Source organism: Dermacentor silvarum, chromosome 3, assembly GCF_013339745.2.
Source record: "Dermacentor silvarum isolate Dsil-2018 chromosome 3, BIME_Dsil_1.4, whole genome shotgun sequence".
Taxonomy (NCBI): Eukaryota; Metazoa; Arthropoda; class Arachnida; order Ixodida; family Ixodidae; genus Dermacentor; species Dermacentor silvarum.
Genome location: NC_051156.1, coordinates 152,388,021 through 152,409,836, shown reverse-complemented (window position 1 = coordinate 152,409,836; position 21,816 = coordinate 152,388,021). Strand labels below are relative to the sequence as shown.

General features: G+C 46.5%; 1 protein-coding gene across 1 annotated transcript in view; it reads right to left on the bottom strand.

Moving 5' to 3' along the window:
• Positions 1 to 215: 215 nt before the first annotated feature.
• Positions 216 to 21,816, bottom strand: part of LOC119444905 (uncharacterized) — a 65,286-nt gene continuing 43,685 nt past the window's right edge. The window contains exons 7-10 of the mRNA XM_049663740.1: positions 11,568 to 11,745; positions 7,508 to 7,675; positions 2,794 to 2,931; positions 216 to 1,152 (exon numbers count right to left, since the gene is read on the bottom strand). Of these exons, the coding sequence (XP_049519697.1) occupies positions 1,075 to 1,152; positions 2,794 to 2,931; positions 7,508 to 7,675; positions 11,568 to 11,745 (562 nt within the window). The 3' untranslated portion in view covers positions 216 to 1,074. The remainder of the gene's footprint in view (positions 1,153 to 2,793; positions 2,932 to 7,507; positions 7,676 to 11,567; positions 11,746 to 21,816) is intronic.

Sequence of the window (21,816 nt, the reverse complement as noted above, 5' to 3'; positions counted from 1 at the left end):
AGTGACGGCCGTAAGTCCAAGACGCGCGAAAAGAAATTATCATCATCATGAGTAATAAGATGAAAAGTTCGCGAACTCTTCCGGAAAATGCTGGGCTACGATCGCCCAGCTTGGCTGTTTCAAGCGTTGCGCGGCCGAGTGCAAGGTACTAAGTTTTTTTTCAGGGAGGTGGTTATAACTGAAAATGGTCTGTGAAAATAAATTTACGCCATCGTGCATCTGGAAGCCTACATGTCATCCGATGCAAGGAGCCTGTCAGGTCAAGGTCGCGCTTCAAGTCCTCACGCTGCGGTCCCTGTGGCTGCCTCCTTTGATGTACTATGTGCTACTGCCATGCGTTCACTGCGGCTTTCAATAAAATATGAGCGTACAATCAGCATAACGGTTTATTTCCTTAACACTTCTACCAAGTACATGGATGGATTTGGCAGCAGGCACACTTTAGCGCGCGAGCTCTGCGCACAACAGCTACGAGCATTACAAAAAACTGGCAAAATGTGTTGAATGTATGAAGTAAATACAGCTACAAGAAATTCTCATTCAGTCACTGCTAGTTATTTTCCTGCCCCAAGTGCGCAATATGGTACTTTCAAGCGGGCCATTACAAAAGCATACCGCTTTTTATCAAAACGTGAAAACAACGCAGTTATATAATATGAACCCACAAATATATATAAATGATCCGCCAACTCATGTCTTCGTTGTCATCTGCATGACCTTCACAGCATTGGCTGTAATCGTAGAGTCATGTGTTAATAGATGTGTGAGTTCCAGAAATGCTATGCCGCAATGTAGCAGTAAACTAGCAACGCAAAGCTTAATGGCACTTTCATCAACAGAAATTCGAAACACAAGCTAACAGCAGCATGGTACAGAACCGAAAATTACCAACGTGATGCTACCGCATTCGCTGTAATGTAATAACGTTTAAAGTCTTTCACGTTGCCAAGGGGAGGGGGGGGGGGGGAGAACGTCACGTTCACCATTCGCAGAATGCTAGAACGCGTTAGGAATTGTGTTCCCGGTGGAATGTCAGATAGTACAAGGCCGTCGCTCGTGCCGAGAAGCTGGCCGCTACATGAACAGCATAGTGTTAGCCGCCACCACAAATGCCACGTAGATGATGACCTTGAGCAGCAATCCCAGCCAGTACTGCGAGGAGAAAAGAACATGGAAATGACAGACAAACTCAATACACACACTGCCGAAGTACATACCTTCTAATACGTATCGATACCGTTAAGTTTGCAGAGCCGCGTATTCACGAAAACTTCCGAACAATTGTAAGATAAGAGCGTTTTGTGAATGTGAGCGCTGTTGCATAAGAAAGGTTCCAGATCAGCCGGCATTCAGCAACAGCCGCTCATGACATCGATAACTCGACGATGACCGTGGGGATGGTGAATCACGAATGCCACTTACGAAGACAAGTTTTGTCTATACGAGGCCAGCGAACCTGACACCACTCGAGCATTCACTTAATTGCATATACACACCATATTGTCTCACGATTCGGTGACCACAGTTGATGATGTTTATAGCGATGAGACAGAACTCATCAAGTGCGATGATTCAGGTCTGTCGCCGCTCCACTGATAAGGATTCGTAAAAGCAAATATCAATCAATTCTGATGTTGGATATTTCATTACTGATGGCGGCCGGCGAAAATTAATTAGCTTTTACGAAAGAAAAAATTTGTGAATTTAGCCGCTGCTCCCCAAGGGTAACGCTTATGATATAGACAGAAAATAGGTGCAGGCAATAGGGCGAAACATCGCGGTTATGCGAAAATTGTGACCAAGCTTTGACCAAAGTGTCGGCTTTGAGAGACTATTCTCGTGGTGATCGTCTTACTATGCCGATCGCTCTCGTGAATGGCACATGGTCGAACGCTGCCCTCGAACGATTTTCATTAGGATGTGTGCTGTGAATACGCATACGCCAGAACGTTGGAGTTCAACGCTCCTCAATGGGATAACTGTTCTGAATACATGCACGCTGGAACGATGGCCATGAACGCTCTCAAATGGATAACTGTTGTAAATACGCGCACGCTGGAGCGATGGCCTTGAACGCTCTTGAATTGGATAATTGTTGTATACGCGCAAGCTGGAACGATGGTCTTGAACGCTCTTAAATGTGATAATTGTGAATACGCGCACGCAGAAACGATGGCCATCAACGCTCTGAAATACAACATTTCTAAAACGGACACTGAATTTTTAGACCTGTAGTTCAGGAATGAAGATTTGTGCCTGATACGATTGCGACCTCCATTAGTACCAGATATTTGCATTTAAAATATTCTTGCATCTTACAAACGCGCCTTTTCGACGAAGTCATTCAGCCCATTTCAGCTAGGTGCCATGGTTCAGTGCGGCACGTTTACTACTTTCGCAAATTCACTATCAGAACCATTGGCATTAGACAAATTCCAGGGATCGGCTGGTCGTGAATGGATGATAAAATTCCCCTACGATTTAGAAACTTCCTAATGCGAAATTTGAGTGCAGCTCTATGCGTGCTTTCGTTTCGCGTGTCAATATTTTGCGGTATGATTATATAGGTACACCGTTTTTATTAGGAAGAGAACGCTGTGAGTAACGTAGCTGGCGCGGACAATCTGTCTCGTGCGGCACATTGCAAACGGAGAGAAGTGAGGCGCGACCGCCTCGCGAACCGGTAGAGGCAGCGCGCGGGTGCCGCGTGGGCGCCATTCAACGCAGCCGCCATGCTGATAATGGCGGCTCACAGAACGCAAATTAAAGTGATAGAACGCAAAATTCACTGACCAGTTCCGCTCTTCGCATGTGGGTGTACAGGTGTAGGAAGGCGAGCGGCGTGCTCGTGTATGGCATCAGCAGGACGCAGCGAGACTGCATCAGCACGGGCAGCACGAAGTACAACGGGTGTAGCTCGATGCGCTCCGACTGCGTGGAGTGCGTGAAAGGAAATTAAAGCGACTTGCTATAACGCCTAAGGACCGTGACAACTGGAACCCGATATTGTGGCTTTGTGGCTATGGCCACGTATCACTGGTGATGTAACGCGGAAATTCTCCTTTATTGAGTTCGACGGATTTAAGGAATTCCATGTGGTAAAAACAACGCAGCAAGTGCTCATCTAAGGTGTGTTGCAGCGAAGCTGTTTAGCTCTGGCCCCCGAAGGCATCCCCCGCATGCGCTCCCAGTGCCCTCGGCGGCTTGCATCCGCATCCTGGATCGTGGACAGAAATGGAGACATGATTGGCCAAGAATGGAGCCGATTGTATACACATGGCCTGGGCCTTCTGTGGTTATAACGTCACGCACGTTCGTGGGAAGAGGGGAGAGGGGGAAGAGTGTGGCGACAGCGTTGCAGCAATGGAGACGCGTACGGGGTTGGGGCTCCTGCTTTGCCCAGGGGGCGCTGCGAAAATGGTGCTAAAGAGCACCCTCTGTCCTAGCTGAACTGGGTAGTACCAAGCTCGGTCGTCTGCTTCGGAAAGCACGTTTATAATATGGACCCGCCACTTTCGGTTGTGTTGTACCGCGGCCAGCAGCGAATATCGGGCGCCGAAGATTTTTTTAGGGGTGGCACGCTGCGTAAAGGCAAGAAATTATGCGACGCCGAATTCGTGTACGACGTTCAAGAAATAAGCGGCTAAGTTTTAGCGTGGTTTCAATCGCAAGTGAAGGGAGTCGCGTACGAAGCATGAACTTCAGGTAAAGTTTTCACACTGCTATATTCAGGCGCACAAACGCGAGAAAATGCTTGCTATAAATGAATTCACAGCAGCTATATGCAGACATCATGTATACGGAACTATTCGAGCATATGACGGGTACGCGTTGCAAAGGCAGCGGTCTTTCAGCATGCCGCGATGTACAACCTGCTCGAGCCCACGATCGTATGCGCCGCGGCTGCAGCGGTCTTTCAGAATGCCGCGAAATGGCGGGCTTCCTGCAGTCTTTTTTTGACTGCATGCCACTAGACAAGTAGTTATGCCTGCGCTGTAATAGCGGCCATCTGTCCCTTTAGCAACTGATAAATAACTGATGCAATGCATATGAGCTCGCAGTAACGTATACTACGTGTGAATCGCGCTGCAGTGCGAGCTCGTGCTCTGCTCGCTTGATGTACGTAGCTTTTAACGACAGCACTCGAACATCGATGTGCTGTAATCAATACTGCCTTGCTGCGCTGCCTCAAAGTGCTGGCTTGGGGTAAAGGATGAGCACATTTAGCTCTCAAACCTGTGTTGCTTGTAGTGGGGCAGTGAAGTTATCCAGCGCGCCCGACGCTCCGCTCCGTGAGGCCTTGAAGGAAAATGGTAGAATCGGATGTTGGGATTCAGGCCTTCTTGCTCGTGGCAGCTCACGACGCAGCAGTAACGATGGTGACGCTTTTTCGAGGCTGAGCTAGGTCTCTCCGGAACGGCGTCACCGATTCCTTCTGCTTCCAGCATTAGGTCCCACGGCACACGGAGAGTCCGTTTTCGTTAAACTAGCGTTGTCGCAGCGTGGTCGGCGTGGTCTGTGAGAAGTGACGAGCCTTTTCGCACTCGCAACAGGGCAGAAAAAAAGTGCGAATCGACGCAAAATTCGGGCTAGAAACGTGCTTCGCCACCGCCAGGGCTCAATACTGCCCAAGCTGGTACTACCCAGATAACTTTTCTCGCCACCACCAGGCGCCGCTACTATACCTCAAACTTCAGCGCAAGACGCCCATAGGGGGAAAGAGCGTGGCGACGACGCCTGTGCACGTGGCCTGCGCTTCTGTGGTTACAACGTCACGCGCGTCGGAGCTGCCGGCGCGGCTGAAGCAGCGGTTGCGGCAGATGCATGAGATGTGCGGTAACCGCGGCGGCGCTTGTGCCGGCGTAGTGTGGTGCCATATGAAAAAAAAAACTATTATTATGATTTCATAATGTATGCAGCCTGTGTATGCAGCCTAAACAGCTTCGCTGGTAATCTGACCCCGTATGAATGTTGCGGCCCTACGAATTTTCTTTTTTAACAGCGGGGCTGTTTAAGTCCAGCCGTTAGTCAGTCCGTCGCGGACAAAAATTGTAGGCCGATCCTGGCCGTAGTGCATAAAGGGTCCAAGCGCAATGGCACAAATCCCTGTGAACTAGCGAATCTGAGCCTGGCTAAGTCTATGTGGCCAATACCTTGCGATATCAAATCGATAGCCAACCAATAGCTAATCGATAATCAATCAATAATCAATAAATATCGGAAAATGCTGGGGATGACTTGGTTGAGACTACTTAAGCTTAGTCAGTAATCGATAGCCAATCGATAGGCAATCAATAGTTATTTGATAATCGATCAATAATCAATTCTGAAAATGCTTGCGATGACTTGGTAGTGCTTAGCCTAGCCCAAACACATGGCCAATACCTTGCGATAGCCAATCGATAGCCAATCAATAGCTATCCGTAATCAATCAATAATCAATAAATTCCGGGAAATGCTGAAGATGACTTGGTCAAAATCCAGCCTAGCCCAAAATCCAGGGCTAGCTAGGTGCCCATCAGCTCCGCTGTCTCTTTAACATTGCGCCTCCAGTGCAAGCCACGCTAAGCTTTTTTCATCGCGCACCTGGGTACCTTTGGGACGTTCATACTCCTTTAACGAAATAAACAGTCAGTCAGTCAGACACAATCAATCAATCAATTACTCAATCAATCAGTCAATCAACTGGTGCTTTGATATGTCTTAATTTGTTGATGCGAAGTACGGGGCGCTTCGTCAAGGCTAGGGCTGGCTGGTAATTTTATTGAGGAAGTGTGCGATGTGCACAAGACGCCGAGGTAGGTTTCTGTCAAGCAGTTCCACGCACCCTGAAGAAGATATTTTGGGCAAATATATAGCATCCATCGCGCTCTATATTTTAAACAAATATAGAGCAAGACACAAGAGGGCGTCCAGCATCTTCAGGATGGCATTGCAGTGGCGTCCTCCTTTCAGAAGAAATTTCCTTACACCAAAAACTTTTTAATGCAGGTTATAATCGGTGCAGCATACCTCGCATGGTACCGTATGTTTTCTTCTTTCTTCTTCTTTCTGGGGTTTTGCGTGCCAAAATCAGTTCTGATTATGAGGCACGCCGTAGTGGAGGGCTCCGGATTAATTTTGACCACCTGGGTTTCATTAACGTGGTATGGTATGTTTTATATTATGCAATGTGTGGTGTAAAAATGTGGTTTTCATATGTCATGCAAGTGTTTCAGCTATGTTTCCTACTCAAAGCTGTAAAATTTTTCTTCCCGTGCTACTCTGGGTACGCTATGCTGCCGCTGACAAATAACGACACTCTTTTTTAAACAGGAACCACTTCGCAAGGTGTATTTTTGGCTCTAAATGCGGGAACAACTCGGCGGGCAATCAGAGCAACACACCGAAATCCAATGCCGAGGTTTACATGAGTGAAGTATATAACCGGCTTCAAGGCATTTTCAAGCGTTGCCGCTGTGTGTTATGCTCGCTAATTTCACAAAAATAATACTTGCGCAGAAAAAACCAACACTCGCGTTCCTATGTTGCGAACGGTATTTACGCGAGAATGCAATCCGAACACTCTCTGATGCCTGCAAAATTAAATGTGTCCAACAAAATCTAAGTGGTTACGTGTAGAATGTCTGCAGCATTTTCAAATCACTGTAGCACACAACTAACATAGCGATAGTGGGCTTAAGGCCAAGGGGCAGTGATATTCTTGGCGACACTGGCATGCTTCGATAGTTAAAGTATAAACGATGTTCAGGCTTTTGTAGGGACCCTCCACCACATTACGCCGTCGCCACAGACACTAGCAGTGGCAATGTGCTTCACGCCGACTGTGGCCATGCTAGCGGTGGCTTTCACATTAAAAATAAAAATTAGCGTAGCTTGCACTGGAGGCGCAATGCTAAAGCGACAGCGGAGCTGATGGGCACGTAGCTATTCCTGGCTTTTGGGTTAGACTAAGCACTACCAAGTTATCCCCAGCATTTTCCGGAATTTATTGATTAGCTATTGATTGGCTATTGATTGGCTATCGCAAGGTATTCGCCACGTATTTGGGCTAAGCTAAGCACTACCAAGTCATCCCCAGCATTTCCCGGAATTTATTGATTATTGATAGATTATCTATTAGCTATTGATTGGCCATCGATTGGCTATGGATGACTGACTAAGCTTAAGTAGTCCCAACCATGCTTAACTAGACTTACCCAGGCTCAGCTTCACTGGTTCCCAGAGGTATGTGCTATTGCGCTTGGACCGTTTCTGCACTCCCGCCACGATTGGTCCGCATTTGTTCCGACGCATCACGGACTTACGACCGGCCTAAACATCTCCGCTGTTAATACAAAAGTGTGATGATGCGAAAGCTTTTCAAGTGGGCTTCACCCCAACGGAAACGCCATCTTAGCCATAGCACGATGCTACACGCGCAGCCACTCGCTCCCCGCGTCTCGAACATACCAGCTTCCAATCTGCCGATTTCTCTCCTAGAGCAATGCTGGTCTGGGACACTCACCAGAAGTATCAGCTTGTCGACGAGCTGCAACCCGGCGACGCCGGTGTCCACTTCGCAGACCAGCGCCGTCGCAGCCATCAGCCCCACAAGGCACCAGGCGGGGTGAACCCGCGTGTTAACGTGCCGCAGTAACGTTGTCTCCAGCAGCCACGTGGACACCCCTGAACGCTGCGAGCGGCACATTTGTTCAAAAAAGCGCTGAAGCGCCTCTTGGTTGAGAAATGTCTGGCGGCACAAAAGGCACTTATAGGGTTTAATGAGGTAATTAACTTGTTTATGCGGCAGTATGGATGCTCTTATAATGCGATTACATATGTTTGTGCAAAAATTTAGGGTGACTAAAACTGTTGAAATGAAGGAGTATTGGCTCGCATTATTTGATTGAAGATTTTAGGCATTTTAATTTTGCCTGAAACACAATTAAAGCCCCTAGTTAGCTGTCGATTATCGGTGCTCGACGGCGCAGCGTCAGTTGAGGCTGACGAGCAGCAAAGAAAGAAGCGTGTTGTTTAAAGATAACTAAAACGGGGTATTCATGATTTTACAATAGGGTAACACAAGCTGCCAAAAAAAAAGTTCAGAATGTAGCCGTGGCTAAAACGGTAGCAAGGAGGGATGCGCTAAGATGGTTAGATACAGGGAATTCGAAAGAACGTGCTGTCGAGTAGTGAAGAAAAAAAGTCGCAGTTTCGCCAGAAAGGCGAAGCATGGATGGCGATAGCAAATTAGTAGATAGCTATACGAAGTGAGGATAGTATCTTTATCGTCCGTATAAAGTTGTAAATATTCGCTTACTAACTAAATAAACAAGCACGGTGTCACGCGCGCACAGGTAAACATGAACACATCTCACTCGATGACCGCGGAAGCTAGATAAAATGCTGAAGTGAGAAATCGCGCGAGCGGCAGCGAGCAAATTGACCTTCCCGTTGGCGCTCGCTTCAACGCGAACAAAACGACGAAAGCACAGCGCATACGAAGCTACCGGCACTCGGCGCGTGCACTTTGTACCCATCGCAGATCGCTTTGAAGATGAGGCCCCCGCGGGTGCACACTTCGGTCACATCGCAGCGTGCTTTCAAGATACGGCGCCCGCGCGGTACGTAGCTCCGTGGACGGCAGCCGCAAGAGCAAAATGCACCCCCCCTCCCCCCCACCGTCTCCGTCACTTCCTCCCCGTGTCTCGCGCGCGAACGAAGACCGCGCGCTTCCGCGCGCCTTTCTGTCTCGCGTGCGCGAGATTACGCTGCGGTTGGCGGTTCACCCTCGCACGCTTGCGCTCGCACACACAGCGTAGGGCACGTGGCAACGGTTTTATCGCCGTTGGACTTTATACGGAACCTCATAGCGACGACGACGGCGGCGGCAACAATGCGCTTAGAGTGTCCATGTAATTGCTATCGCAATAAAAACAACGGCTGCCTCGAGAGAACGTCTAAGCCAACTGATGCTTCTTGAATCACAGCAATTATCATCCTTAACGTGCAAAATAAACCGTAATTTCTTTTGTGGGAAGTGTGTTCAAAACCTTCGTAACACAAAAACAGAGGCAAGGCCGCACTTTAACCATATCCTGTGGGAATGTCCGGGGCTTGAAGGAGAGCGCCATGGCCATTCTCATATTAACAACTGGATTAACCCACCAACATACGCGAATGCCCGGGCTGTTATCAGCTCCCCTTGGGAGTTCGTGAAAGTTGCGGTACTTCACGGCAGATATTAATCCCTTTCACCACGAAAGGCCTGTCTGCCCGTCTTAATTATGAAGGTTCTTAGTCATTCAAGAACACAAACTTTGAGAGCGTATCCCCAACGTCTCCTCAAAGGAAAGTCGCATAAAGAAACGTGCATCTACCACCAGTGCAGCCTGCGTTCTGTAGCGAGACCAAATCTCGGCCACGGCGGCCGCATTTCGATGGGGGCGAAATGCGAAAACATCCCTGTACTTAGATTTAGGTGCACCTTAAAGAACCCCAGGTGGTCGAACTTATTATGGAGTTCCCCACTATGGCGTACCTCATAATCAGATCGTGGTTTTGGCACGTAAAACCCAAAATTTTTTAAACCTTCGTTTTACTTGATTCATTCAGGTATACATCAGCAGAAATTATGTGTTCCTGAACCATGTTAAATTCAGCATGCATTCGCGAAGTTCCGTGCAAACATGTTAAACGACTCGTAAATAGTGAACGACACTCTTGCCATTCCATGAATGTTACAAACATCTATTTCGCTTGAGAAATTAGATTACGTTACATACATCTGCCGTTACACTAGCTCCACTTGTCACGAGGCTCCACTCGAACTTCTCCTCGACTAAGAAGTTGCTGCACTTAGTGTGCACCTTAAACCCATCGTCGATTGCTTCGTTGATGGACAAGTTGCATGCAGAATAACTTTTCACTGCATTACCATCGAGTATACACTGAACGTCCCTGTTGTGGAAATTTACCCCGAGAATTCCCAAGGAATGCTATTCAACTTCAGTGAACGCTGACGTCAGAGGGCAGCACTGAACTTAACTGCTTGGTGGACACTTATTATACTTTGCTATTTGGATGAATAGCACTTGTCTAGAGTGGTCAATTGGCCGATTTTATCGCCATTTCTCGTGAAAAAGAAATCCGAGGACACTTATGCACTTTTAAGAGCTGTGAACTGCAAAAACATTAATGTCCAATTGAACGGCGCTGAGCGCTCCTTCGAGTCTTGCGCTGCGAGTAACGTACCATAGCGGTACATGCGACCCGAGCCAGCAAGTACAAGCAGCAGTAGCCTGCGGTGCCAACGCCGCATGCCGCTTACGCTGCGACGCCCATCGGGCGACGCATCGCGGCGATGCCCTCTCCCCTCATGCAACAGCTGGCGCGCTAACTCCCAGCAGGTGTACCCTTTCGCCCGCTCTGACAACGCCTGCTCTGCTCCGTCGAGGAGCGATCGGGCCGAGTGCGAGAGCGAGCGTGACGTGGCGTCGCGGCGATGCCCTCACCCTTCACGCAACACCTGGCACGCTTGCTCGGAAGCAGTTGTTCAATTTCCCCTGCTCTGTTCCGTCGAGGCGCAGCTCGTAACGTGGCGTCGAAGCCAATGGTAAAGCGCTTTCGCGTCAAAAAGTGCCGGCCGCCGCTGCAATTACACCACGCCGTACAGAACAACCAGATCTGGAACCCAGCAGCTGTTGCTGGGTAGCTGCTGGATTCCTTCTTAGGTATCTGCTAGGCTGCGGGCTGTGCGAGCGTCCGTAGCTGCAGCTTCCAGATAGCTGCAGCGGACGCTCGCGCCTGCCGCAGCCGGCCACACCACCGCTCAAGACGAGAGCAATTTACACTATACGTCGCAGTATCAATCGAAAGGAAAGGTCCTGTGGATGTGTTTTGTTAAACATGTTGGCGCTATACACATTAGTTAGCCTCACTGGGGCTGTTGGTTCTTCGTGTTATCGAGGGGAACGAGTGTACTAGCTATCACTTGGCAAAGGAGTCACGCCTTGCAGCTATACTGACCGCAATAGTTCCTGTGGTAATAGATGACCGAATGATTGGAGCCCTGAAAGTAGGAAACATCTGCACACAGTGAAGAGCACTTTCCATCGTGTAGTAATATATCCAAATGCGTAAAGGGATGTAATTATATAGTATTGTTTGCTACCATCGACCGGCCGTGGTTGCTCAGTGGGCTGCTGAGCACGGGGTCGCGGAATCGAATCCCGGCCACGGCGGCCGCATTTCGATGGGGCGAAATGCGAAAACACCCGTATACTTATATTTAGGTGCACGTTAAAGGACCCCAGGTGGTCCAAATTTCCGGAGTTCCCCACTACGGCGTGCCTCATAATCAGATCGTGGTTTTGGCACATAAAACCCCATAATTTAATTTGCTATCATGAGCCATATATATTATCAGCCATGATGCGAGATAAAACAACGAGCTTGGTGGAAACCTGGAACCAAAACGTAATATCCTTCCATCCATGAACTTACACCTAAAGTGACGTTCGACTCCACGCACGTTCATGGCTACGACAGTTATAGGTGAAGATCTATCAAGTATCGAGCCAAACCTCGGCGACGACTTGCAGGGCGCTTCCTCCAAGCCGCACCAGGATCAGTTCCCAAGGCAGGCGGCGGAGTACGAGCTGCCATGTCACCACGTGTTCGGTGAGCCAAAGGTAGCCCAGCGTCTGCGGGATGCCCACTGCCATCACGGCGCACAGGGAAGACACTGTGGTCGAGTCAATCCTGCGGGTGCGTGACCGAGAATGAAATGTTAGCTTATCACTGGACGACCCAGAAGAGGGTAAGTACTTAGAAAGCATCCATTTTTTTTAATAAAGGAAGGGGGTGATTGCCGTTTGCTGATTCCTATGCACGAAAGCACCTCAAACGTTTCTCGTAGAATAGAGTATCAAGCAGTAAGGCGGCGCTGTAAGTAGCCCGTAATATCAGATGATTTTGATTCGATTCATGATCGCTGATAATGTAGTTCATTGAAGTTCTTTGAAGAGCGGCATATAGCCAGTTGCATATATATATATAGCTAGTGTCCCAGTATGAGATGAAATATGCTAATTTTAGTGGGGCATCTGCCTAGTTTCATATATCCAGTGTCTCAAATTGAAGTGAAAGAGGTTCATTGAACAGCTGCACATAAACACTGGCACATACCCAGTTTTACAGGTTGGTGTGAAACGGCTTAACTTGTGTCACTGGAGTGCGTCACATACGCAGTGGCACATGCTTAAAGATATTCATTGAGGAGGGGCATACCTCCTTAGTGGTGCATACCCAGTGAACGAAGTTGGCGTCAAGTTCAACGAGGAGCGGCACAGACCAAGTAGCTAGTGCTACAAATTGGCATTCAAGCGGTGCTTTCAACAGTAGCACATACCCAGCGCCACATATGCAGTGACCCAAGGTCGTCAGACGGTTGGTTCCGAACCCTGTTTCGTCAACACAACAGCCCGGTGCGCAACACTATATGCCATAGACTACCCACTCTCAGTTACCCAGACGGTTGTTTATACAGACAGACAGACAGACGAACGGACAGGAAAGACGAGGAAACTAAACGGGGGTGACATGTGCTCGATGTGCAAGCATGACCAAGGAGGTTTAAGAAAATTGCTGTAGTGGTGGTCATGTCTCCAAAGTTAAGCCATAGGCACGAAAAAAATTTTAGCAAATACCGGGGATTATACGACGCGCTTTCTTCCTACTCCGTGCTATTTAGGATGGGTAATATTGGCATGCACATATTTTTCGATGTCTTTCTTTCTGTCACTGGTTTGAAAAGGAAGCTTAATTGTCTTCTCAACTTTTATGGTACATAATGATATCATAATCATCATCATCATCATCAGCCTATATTTTATGTCCACTGCAGGACGAAGGCCTCTCCCTGCGATCTCCAATTACCCCTGTCTTGCGCTAGCGTATTCCAACTTACGCCTGCATTTTTCCCAAGTTCATCACCCCAGTCTTGTTTTCTGCCGACCTCGACTGCGCTTCCCTTCTCTTGGTATCCATTCTGTAACCCTGATGGTCTACCGGTTATCCATCCTACGCATTACATCACTTGCCCAGCTCCATTTCTTCCGCTTAATGTCAACTAGAATATCGGCTATCCCCGTTTGTTCTCTGATACACACAGCTCTCTTCCTGTCTCTTAACTTTAGTCCTCAGATTTTTCGTTCCATCGGTCTTTGTGCGGTCCTTAACTTGTTCTCGAGCTTCTTTGTTAACCTCCAAGTTTCTGCCCCATATGTTAGCACCGGTAGAATGCAATGATTGTACACTTTTCTTTTCAACGACAGTGGTAAGCTCCCAGTCAGGATTTGGCAATGCTTGCCGTATGCACTTCAACCTAATTTTATTCTTCTGTAAATTTATTTCTCATGATCAAGGTCCCCTGTGAGTAATTGACCTAGATAAACGTACTCCTTTACAGACTCTAGAGGCTGACTGGTGATCCTGAATTCTTGTTTCCTTGCCAGGCTATTGAACATTATCTTTGTCTTCTGCATATTCATCTTCACCCCAATTCTTACACTTTCTCGATTAAGGTCCTCAATAAATTGCTGTAATTCGTCTCCATTGTTGCTGAATAGGACAATGTCATCTGTAAACCGAAGGTTGCCGAGATATTATACGCCGTTGATCCTCACTCCTAAGCCTTCCCAGTCTAAGAGCTTGAATACTTCTTCTAAGCATGCAGTGAATAGCATTGGAGAGATTGTGTCTCCTTGCCTGACCCCTTTCTTGATAGGTAACTTTCTACTTTTGTTGTGGAGAACCAAGGTAGCTGTGGAATCCTTGTAGATATTTGCTAAGATAATCACGTATGCCTCCTGTACTCCTCGATTACGCAATGCCTCTATGACTGCTGGTATCTCTACTGAATCAAATGCCTTTTCATAATCTATGAAAGCCATATAGAGAGGTGGATTGTACTCCGCAGATTTCTCGATTAACCTGATTGATGACATGGATGACATGGATATGATCCATCGCAGAATATCCCTTCCTGAAGCCAGCCTGTTCCCCAGGTTGGGTGAAGTGAAGTGTTGCCCTGATTCTATTGGAAATTATCTTGGTGAATATTTTATACAATACTGAAAGCAAGCTGATGGGTGTATAATATAATGGTACCAATCACAGCCAAAGTTCAGATTTTAGCCAGAAACCACGACATTTTATTTTCCAATTAGGCTAAAATTTACTATAACAGAGGAAAATGAAATGAGCTGCGAGTGGACTTCAGCTGTCGCGGCCCTGTTTCAAGGTAGAAATAGAGGCAAACTCTGGCTTCACCTGTGCTGGTAAGAAACTGCGGGGGCTGCCACTCCTGCAATATTTTTAGACCTCCTAGAACACGGCTCGGGCAGTTCTGTTCTAGAAGCCTGCTACGCTGGTCTTCTTGTTCTAGCGCTTCGCTGCGACTCCACGGTACGCTGGAAGTACGTGAAGTTCCCCCAAGAATGCTACTCAGTTCAAATGTGGCTGCTTTGCTGCGCGATACTTGAGCACAGTCGTAATGACAGCTTCCGAAGCGCCCCTCGCAGCGACCCTGACAACGAAGTCGCGGGGCATGCTCCTTACGACCACACAACTCGCTGTTTTTTTGGTGACGATGGTGACCTGCGGCATGCCATGCATTTCCCGTCTCGGCAGCCGGACGTTCTCATTTTGCTGCGGCAAGTCTGACTTTTTGCTGCACTTCTGCAGCGGCGCGCGCCTTACTTGGAGAGGCCGCTGACACACTGACACACTGACGCGCGTTCCCGATTAAGTATTGTCAACATGTGGAACACGTATTATCGCAGATTTGTGGCTGTACCCTTTGAAACGGGTGAGCAGTTGCTTGGTGGTTTTGTGTTAGTGGCTGTATGACTGTCACAAACCCCGTCGCAAACAAGCACAGGACCACTCAAATGGATGTTCGGCTTATCTTCCCACACATCCACTGTGCGGGTACATGTGTCCGGACTGAACGCACTTTTAGGGAAGGCGGAGCTATAGTTCCACAGGAACTATGCTGGCTCATATTTTTTTGGCCATCATTTGGCCACAGGTGGCAATGCACTTTTCGTGTTGAATAACTCCAAGAGCTAACAAGGTAAAACACAGCGCCGCCTGTAAAGTCACTATAACGTAGGCTGCTTGAACGCAGGCAGATACCGGCGTTCCTTACCAAACTACACATAGTGTTTACACTATTGGTGTTGAAACACTGGTTAACAATAACGGCACAAAATGGGAGGAGGGCTTGGGCAAGCTAAATTAATTTGCAGGCTCAATGCGCTGCTATTATGTGCCAGTGCTGGTAACTGCTAGCGCTATCATCAGCTTATTTTCTGCGAACAAGCGTGTCCCATTTTTCCGCAAGTCAATTACGAACATATAAATATCCATGAAATCAAAAATACCGACACTTGAGCTGAGGGCACTTCCATATTCCCCCTTGCATTAACAAGCATGGCGTTACCGCTGCGCAAAGGTCCAACCAAGATGCTTTACGTGCATTATAGATTGTCACTCGTAGGTTTTCATTGCCGTTGTGTTTTTCGAGCATAAGAACAGGCCAAACTCCCCTTTACTTTTATTTTTGTTCTAAATAATAGACGAAGACGAATCAGAAAGTATTTGCGCAATTTTTTCAGCCAAATTACGGCTGTAAATACGAAGTCAACATATCCATTCCCAGCGATGGACCTTTCTTGGACCAGCCCGGCCTTATCTGACTGTAGCACCGCGGCACGCTGCAGATTTCTGTTGAAGATGGCGGTTGTGCTTCACACATACACGGCGTACGAGAAAGAAAGTGTGATTCGTTTTCCATGGAGCAATAGACGAATGCCCATCGGAATCCACAGGCAAATGCAGCCCATGTATGGTGACAGGTGTCTCGCTTTGAGAAGTGTAAGGTGGTGGGGTTGTGAGTTCGCAAAAGGCCGTGAAGACTTTCACGACAATGTGCGTTCGGGGAGGCCGCGTGCTTCGATGACTCACGACAACATTTCTCTCGTGGATGCAATGCTATAGCGGATCGACATGTGCACCTCAAGAACATTTCCCCAGAGCTTGGCATTTCTTGTGGGAGTGTTTACCACATCGCTCACGGGGGCTTAGGGTACCGGAAGGTTTCATGTCGGTGGGTGCCTAAGTAGTTGGATGACATGATGAAAGGCAAGCGAATGATTGCTTCACTGAATCATCTGCAACGGTATGCCGAGAAGGGCGAACATTTCTTGAACCGCATTGCTACTGGCCATGAAATCTGGATACTGCATTTCACGCTGGAATTGAAACACCAGAGCATGGTGTGGAAACATCCGGGTTCGCCTGTGACAAAAAAAAAAAAAAAATCCGTCCAGTGCCATCTGTTGGGAAAGTGATGTTAACGGTGTCGCCGAGGGCGCTCGAGCTGTATTTCATGCCACAAGGTGCACGATCAATACCGCCAGTTATTGTTCCACACTATCACGTCTGCTGGCTGCCATCAGACGAAAACGCCGAGAGATTCTCGATGTGGACAACGCGGTTATCCTCCACGACAATGCGAGGCCACATGTGGCAATCAGAACCGCCGACAAGCCCCGGTCATTTCACGGGGAGATTCTGGACCACCCACCATACAGTCCGGACCTCGCCCCTGGTCCGCTGAAGAAGTTCCGATTCATGTGCAACGATGATGCCAAGACAGCAGTCCGACGATGCTCCCACAGTCAGCCGGAGGAATTCTACCCCAGGGGCATCTCAAATTTAGTGCTGTGAAGGGACAAATGCCTGAACCGGTGTGGGGACTTTGTTGAGAAGTAGTGTAATGTAGATAGAATAGTACCTATATCTATAATTACCTCTATGTACTTTATTTTGAGTAATAAAAAATAGGAGCGAGTACTTTCTGATTCGCCCTGGTATCTTTAACCAAATTCCTCTTTCCTTGTTGGTGGACTATGGTGGTCTGGCGACGCTTCTTAATTCCTTTAATTTATTTATTACAGTTGTGCGCAATTCTTTAAACAACAAAAGTATTGTCGATAAATGACGTTCTCTGCGTATGTAAACAACGTAAACAATAAGATCTTAACTACATTTTGTCATCTGAGCAGGCTATAGATACTGAGATAATATCATTCACAGATGGCCTTCTCAACTTACCCGATGTGCCTGTCCGTGTCAACAATAAGTGAGATGCCAATGGCGACGAGTAGAAGGATGACCATGACTTCCCTCATCCTGCGTGGTTGATACGGTTGGTATCATACTAGTATTCGTACTCAATCATATCATATCATAGTATTCGTAGTATTCGTATCATAGTATTCGTACTCAAAGTTCTGTTATGCAGTTGGTTTACCAATTACTTTATGTAGTTGACAAAATGAGAGTTCGAAACAAATCGACGCTATTTTCTTGTCATTACTCTTGTGGACATCAGGAACTGTGCAGTAATCGCCAATAGGCTTATATGTGAAGTTACTTTGTGTAATTGCTAACGTAATGAATATCCTTAGTGTACACGCAGATATTGTGAAGGCGAACCCAGGCATTGCTATAGGCGCATACCGAGTCTAGCGCGTCCCTAAACTATGGTCAAGACGTGCGTCCCTAAACTATGGTCAAAATGTATTAGCGGTGAGGTTTCTTGTTTTTTTTTTCAGAAAGCGGTCATTCGGCAATGAGGGATGAAGCTGTGTGGAACAACCAGTTACCAATGTAATTTTTGGGCGCTTTTCAAGATGATTATCAGAAAAATGGCGCTACAATATCAGAATTCCTGTTAAGTGCACACGCTTGTACCTTACGTTCTATTCCTCAATCACACAATTTCAGATGGCAATCTTATTGTGAATTTAGGCGGGAAAACATCATAGGCATGCGCCAATACTGGCCGTCAAAAGCAAAATATAGCCCCCCCTCCCCCCCCCCCTCCCCAAGCCCACAGCTGCCCCCTTAAATCTCGTTCCAACTCTGACGAAGTCGGCATGACAGCAACACATCGGAGTAAAAAAGGATGCACGCCACTTTGCTGTCTCAACAATGTTTTGGCTGAGCAGCCTGCTTGGAAAATCGGCAGCAGGTTCATCTGCGCACAAGAAATCATAGTCAATCTTTGTTTAGCGCTTCAGGTAAGCCACGTTGTTGTTTTCAGTGAGTTCGCATACGAAGCGTTAACATATAGTGTCAATGTTTGCTTTTCTTAGATCTTTGTCGATGCTATGCGACGTAGTTGGCCTTGAAACTGCTTTGTTAGAGGTAAAAAATAGACTGGCTTCAATGCTACCCCTAACTGAAACAAACCTATTTTTATGCGAAAGCGCCAAATGACCTATTGAGTGAAAAATCCAGCGACGTCTTCAGCAGTGAAGCGCCACCTAAATTCCCATAGGCTGCGCCGCCATGACACGTGCGCGCCTCGACAAATCAGAGCGGACGAAAATAATTTCAAGTTTTCGCATCACCGTTGTGCCCGTAACCCTGCCTTCCCTTTTTATCTCTATTTCTCCCTTTGTTCTGGAATGCGATGTTTTAGTGGTATTGCGATAGAATACCTGCTTGTGGATCAATGTTAGTCACAAAATGCGCTGTCACTCACAGTGACATAACTTGTTTAGTGAGCTTGATAACTGTTCTGGACTTCACATAGAGAGAGAGAAAAAAAAAGGCGATAGAAGCTGTGGCGCAAAGTGCGCTTTACCAGTTAACACATTTACAGGTATCTTTGTAAGACCTGTTCGAGCTGACGAGAAAATTCCACATTAGCTTCTGTTGCGCAACAGCAATAGTAACAGAATACACAGAAAGCAAGCTGAACACGCACAAACAGCCCAAAGGGAGCGCCGAAAGCGAGAAAGGCGCTGAATGCCAGCACCCCTGTTGAATGACAATTTTCGCTTCTTTCACGCAAAATGGGAATGTTCTGCGTGTTTCGAGCAAGCATGTACAACTCTAGGGCAGTATATTATAAGTTCAACGCAGTGAGTTCGCTTCATTAGCACAAAATGAGCTTAAATCGCCACCAGCGAAGCGCTGCAGTGTACATTTCAATGCTCGCTGCCGACCGCCTATACACACTAATGCGGCGATGGTGCTGCCAGCTTACAGATCGATGTCGCAGGTCAATAGTGACTACGGCATACTATTTCTTTCGTCGCCACGATCGCGTAGAGCCTTTACGAGCTAATGAACCTACTAATTTTGAGGAGGCGGCCGGGTTCGCAAGCACTGGCGTACAGCTTTTGTCGGTAGCAGTTGTGGTCCGGTCAATGCGACTTTCGTTATTATTGCATTACGTGTGCTCTCGGGCTCATCTGTCGGGCATTATTAACAAAGTTTCAGAAACAGCACGAGTACTCTGTAAGTAAAGGCCCGGTGGTCGATAAGTGGTGCTTCTTTTGTGCGAAGCTTGAGCTCAGGGCTCCTATCTAAATACATAGGATAGGAGAAATCGTTGTCTCGGCAACCACCGAACCAAATTCGATTAGGTTTGTTATACTTTAAAGAAACTGTTAGAAATTATTTACTACAGGTAGCGCATTTTTATTGACACTCTCGTTTCTTTAGTAAAAAATTAATAATTATTCCAAAAACTTAGAATCGTAAAACTTTCAAGTTCACAAGTCTGCAACTCAGCAAAAATTAAGTAAGCTAGGTTTAAATAATACATCCAATACGGACAAAGATGTCCTATACACGCCGCACCTCTACCAAAATAGTTACGCGAACGAGGAATTTAACATTGAAGATCATTCACAATGTATATTTATAAATACAACTGCAGCACTGGCCACTTGAGCTGACAGCTCGAGAGCCAGAAGTAGTTCGTTATCTTCACTGGTGCTCCCGTGCGCTTTGTCCAAAAGAAATGGGCAATCTACATGTAGCAATATTAACTATATATGAGTAGACTTTTAGCTGAAACTCTTGACAAAACATTGTAACAAATTTACGTAAGCTATGAATGATTGACCAAATTTGTCTGGTTATATGCTCTAATGGATGCAGTTTACAGAACTAAGATATCCGCTTTTGGTGCAAAGCTACAAATTTGTAAACTTCATCTTTCTAACTTTTTCAAGCTTAGCCAATATTAAGCACTTTTGTAAAAATATTCCTGTCCTTAAATCGAAATTTCACTTCACACATTCATATAATTTACCTTTTTCTCTCACATGCAACAGATTTCATTACAATCTGTCCAGGAGTGATCACAAAAAACATTTCTGCATTTTACAAGTATTTGAATAGGTGGCATTAGGTGGAACTGGGCCCGAGCTAAAGCTCCCAATTATTGATGCTGTAAAATTTATGAATAGGAAGATTGTTCAAAGAGCCCTCACGACAATCGGTCTTCGTGTTGCCATCTCTCCTTGCCGATCTCGTGAAGGGCGATGCGTAATTCCGGTGTTGGGACCACGTCTCTGCAACCGTAGACTCATTAAGCACATCATCACAGTACTGGCTTTGTAATTAGACTTGGCCAAACTGAAAGCATGACCACGCGAACTTTCGGTGAAATAATAGTTATTTTCAACAAAGTTCACATATCCGGCAGGTCTTGTTCAAGATTAACCCAGAATAAAGCAAATTCACTATCCAAAGAACCTTTTCAAATTTCAGGCTTTGTTCGAACTTAATATGTACTTTGCAATTTTCGAAATGAGATTTGTTCAGGTCATTGACAAACCTTATCAGAAGATTGTCAAAATTATTTCTTATCGCATTGCAATGACCTGTCCAAATTATGCTACTAGATTTTAGATTCCTTTAGTTGCTTGCTACATATATTGCTCCTCTAAATGAACTCGCAAACTGAGGCTGCTTCAAATTTGCACGATGCAGGAAAGGGCTGGAAAACGCGAGAACCTTCACCAAAACAACATACAGCTTTAACAATGCTAACCCAAATTAGATATATGCCAATGTATACACAAATGAGACGAATATTGTGATAGTTACACAAGTCCTCGTACGATAAAGTTGAATTGGGTATCCTGCAAACGAATTGAATCCATGCTGTGTTATTGTTATGCATTATAGTAGCTGTACTTTCCCCTAAACATCTCTCTTTTCGATGGCCCTGGTACTTCAGCAACGCTAAACAAGTGGAAATTACTTCTACAACAATAAAAAATTTTAACTACCTCAACTTCTTTTCCATAATCACAAGGTACATAATGTATCTGCTTAACTTAAGACGGTTCAGTGCTCGAGTTAGTTTAGTAGGCAACCTAACCCTAGCAACAATCGAAATATTGGCCACAAAATTGTGCGGTGAATCCATCCACACCCTTAGTACTATAATAACATTCGTCTTGCCCGCCACGATTAAATAGGCGCAGAAAGCCAAAGCGCTCCGGAGACCATTTTAGCAATCTATGTTACGAAACTGGTTCCGGTATCATGAAGCCTACCAGATGTTCATGCCTCCAGTGACACGCAACCCAACGCACAAAATGGGCTTCCATGAGCATGTATACCCGTCACTCCGGCTTTTCATTCTAATAACGAATCACCGATTGTCTGACGGAGTTGTATCTTATTAAAAACTTACACGTCTCTGAGGTAGAAGCGATACAGTGAAAATCAAGAAGAGCATGATCGATACCAGCGACGCGGGAACCAGGCAACACACGAACACCACCGTATTCAACGGGCTCTGCTTCTTTTGCCTGCGCAACAGAGAAGACACTGCAAATTAATGTTCGTAGCTGGTAAGATTACATAATACTTGAGGTTTTTTTAGAGGGTTACAACTTAAATTTTAGGTATGACATCACAATAGCTATGTTTCGTCCCTGAATTCAA